The following is a 3,193-nucleotide window of genomic DNA, read 5'->3' as shown; positions in this document are numbered from 1 at the left end:
ACCATGGACTTTGCATGTAAACCTGATGCTCCTGATGCTGAAATCGTGTTTGGTGTGAACGCACCACAAATCTTTACAGACTAGTAAAAGAAAAACAAAACCTACCTGAGTCCCATTTCAGGTAACGGAAAGGGTTGCCATTGGACCACTTCCAGCCATGTTCTGAATCCAGAATTAGTCCAGTCCAAAGCTTGTACTCCTGATTGCTGCCTCCTGCCTCTAACAGTGCTGTATTTAAAAAGCACACACACTCATTGTCACTGATGTTTATTCAATCATCTTTCTAAGTAAGAAGTGTTTTAACTCCTCTTAAAGCTCATTTCTGTCTTAATGTCTTTAATTATTACATTTATTAATGTTTTTGTCACCTTACCTGTGACATAAGACTGTTCGTGAGGATCGGTGATACTGAGCAGGGAGGCACCTTGCTGCTTGCAGCTGGTTTCAGCCTGCAGCCATGTCAGAGCTGACTGTGTGTTCAGCTGGTAAAGTGCTCCAGTTGTTGGGTGTTTGTTCCAGTTTTCCTTTGCTGCAAAGATTTAAATATTTATGTAAGTCAACTGCAAGTTGTCATGTAATTTGCTGTTGTCCAAGTTTACACGTAAAGGCCAAAATATTGGTAAAATATGCTCTTATTGTGAAAGTCTTTTGTGGATGTAAAAGAAAAAGAAAAATCGTGCATTCTAAATGTGCCTCTTTATGCTACGACAAAAATGTGATACTGAACAATACTCACAGTAAGTTGGGCAGTAGCCCCAGGTCTCATGTTCATACTTTGTTTCGACCGCACACCAAAGTCTGTGGGAGTCAACCAGCGAGCAGCTTGAGTACCACTGGTTTTCGTACATGAAAGGAAACATACACATCCTGCCAGCTGCGTTTCCGTCAATGGTGTAAAATTCTGTAAAAAAAATTAATAAAGGTAAGGAAAGGAAAGGAAAGGAAAGGAAAGGAAAGGAAAGGAAAGGAAAGGAAAGGAAAGGAAAGGAAAGGAAAGGAAAGGAAAGGAAAGATCAAACAAGAACAGAACTGATTATTTTGACCACACATGGATACCTTTTCATTTCATTTATATCACTCCAGTCTTAAAGTTGTAACAAAATCCATATTTTATACCTCTGTAAGTTCTTGTACAGGCTCCACTCATCGTTCCTGAAATCGTGAGGTGGCTGTTGGCTCCAGTAGTTCTTGACAGTACAGCTGTGCCATCTGCCTTGAGCTCAGTATAAAGCTCCTGGCCTTGGAGAGCGAGCACCGTTTCATTCTTACATTCCCATTTCTGGAGCTCACTCTTTTCATCACAATCATACAGGCTTAATTCACTCCCCACACTTTTCCCCTGAACTCCAAGACATTTATTCTTCCCCTCGACCAGCAGCCGTCCACCAGATGTCCATCGTATGTCATCACAGACAGCACCCGTTTTAACCAAGCAGAATCCTGTGACTTTGTGAGTTAGTTGAAATGGTGATTCTAGAGAGAAAATGTAAAACAAATAATAATTTATAATAATAATAATAAAATTGAAGCCAATTATTTTGTTCTAAAAGTGAACCAAATCTTCACATCAATGCAAAAGYACAACCACTCCACCTCGGTAATAAACTGTTTAACATTTCTATAGAGTTCTCCAGAGATAAAACATTACCACCAGGTATATTTAGCTGTTTACGTGATTTTAAACTTCTGGAAACTGGTTGAATTAAAATTGCTGGGATACTGTACCGTCTGATGCCAAGCCTTGTATTTGTAGGAGAAAAACAAGTGCCAAGCATGCAGTCCTCATTATGATGCCGTTAAAGTCTAACGTTTAATCCATGTGTTGTCTGCAGAAAATCTCAGCTTTGTCTTGGTGATCATGAAAGGAGGGATGCTTTAAATGCTCTGAAACATCCTGCGATTTCACATGACTTCATTTTTTTAATTCTTCTTAATATGTCAGCATTATCTTGTGACTTCTTTTACGTTTCTTACTTAGAAACAGAGTAATACAGCTCAGTTCCTTATTTTTGCGTCAGTTGAATCAACAACCAAGTTTCAATTCTGCCTTTGACATGCATTCTGCATACTCTATGTCTCAGAAATTGTCTGTGGTTTAACTGATTACAAACAGATTGACGTCCTCTGGCAACTAAAAAGGAGTTTTGAAAATTCATCTAATAAGAGTCTCTACATGAAATTAAGGGTAAAATTCATAGCAGCAGTTGAGACCCTGAGGGGATTTTGAAGGAAACCTAAATTAGTGTGCACGAAAAAAGTTTATTTGTTTGTGTTTCAGTGTCCCTGTAGGGCTCAGTATAGTTTTGCTCAGTTTGAGAATTTATTCTTTATATAGCTTTAGATAAAACTTTGTGTGGCTGAAACAAAACAGAAAAATAGCTAAAAATTTATTTAAGAGAATTAACAATTTTATTAGAAAAATATATTAGATAAACTACATTTTAATGATGGATTGCTATAAAACATCCCAATATTATTTCATTTGACAATAACTTGTCCTAAATGTCTTGGGTAAAGTGTTTAAAAACACTATTTTGCTACTTTTAAGWACTGTTTGTCATAATTCCATGCATTAAAAACCAGAATGTGATGTGACTTTAATGACGGTTTATAAAAAAAAAACACGACTTCAACCAAAACAGTGTGGAAATTTTGCTAAACTATTGTGAAACCGGTTGTAAACGGAAATCTTCAGAGTGCTGACTTTCATTTTTAACTTCTCAAAACATGGTGCATGAACCCCAGTTTCACATTTTTAGCCAATACTGTTAGGTATTGGTATGTTTGATGTTTCTTTAATACAGTCTTCTATGGTTTGTTTATGGCTTCAACCAAGTTGTTTAAAGCCAAAGAATATGCAACACTTTTAACATTTCCAAATCATTCATTGAATGAATGCATCGTCTTCTACGTTTTATGCCAGAGGTTAAAAGAAAAAMCATCTTATTGGGATCTTATAAGGGACAGCTATAACCATTTTGGTCAAGCCTGATAAAAACAGCATGCTTAATCTCAGGATATTGTCAGGACTTGTGAGCTGTGTTGGCAGGGCCGGATTTAGGGGGATACAGGCTCCTGGGCTTGAGCCAATAACGGGCCCCTGATTATTTATGGCTGTGCAGTTTCACACACACACACACACACACACACACACACACACACACACACACACACACACACACACACACACACA

General features: G+C 37.6%; 1 protein-coding gene across 1 annotated transcript in view; it reads right to left on the bottom strand.

Annotated features, from left to right (window-relative positions):
- The window catches only part of LOC106524509 (macrophage mannose receptor 1), a 15,997-nt gene extending 14,206 nt beyond the window's left edge, over positions 1–1,791 (bottom strand). Inside the window, exons 1-5 of the mRNA XM_014018334.1 lie at positions 1,726–1,791; positions 1,117–1,473; positions 737–901; positions 374–529; positions 106–228 (exon numbers count right to left, since the gene is read on the bottom strand). Coding sequence (XP_013873788.1) covers positions 106–228; positions 374–529; positions 737–901; positions 1,117–1,473; positions 1,726–1,786 — 862 coding nt within the window. The 5' untranslated portion in view covers positions 1,787–1,791. The remainder of the gene's footprint in view (positions 1–105; positions 229–373; positions 530–736; positions 902–1,116; positions 1,474–1,725) is intronic.
- Positions 1,792–3,193: the final 1,402 nt, after the last annotated feature.

Source organism: Austrofundulus limnaeus, unplaced genomic scaffold (genome assembly GCF_001266775.1).
Source record: "Austrofundulus limnaeus strain Quisiro unplaced genomic scaffold, Austrofundulus_limnaeus-1.0 Scaffold190, whole genome shotgun sequence".
Taxonomy (NCBI): Eukaryota; Metazoa; Chordata; class Actinopteri; order Cyprinodontiformes; family Rivulidae; genus Austrofundulus; species Austrofundulus limnaeus.
The sequence above is the reverse complement of the archived record's forward strand: the minus strand, read 5'-3'. Positions and strand labels throughout refer to the sequence as shown.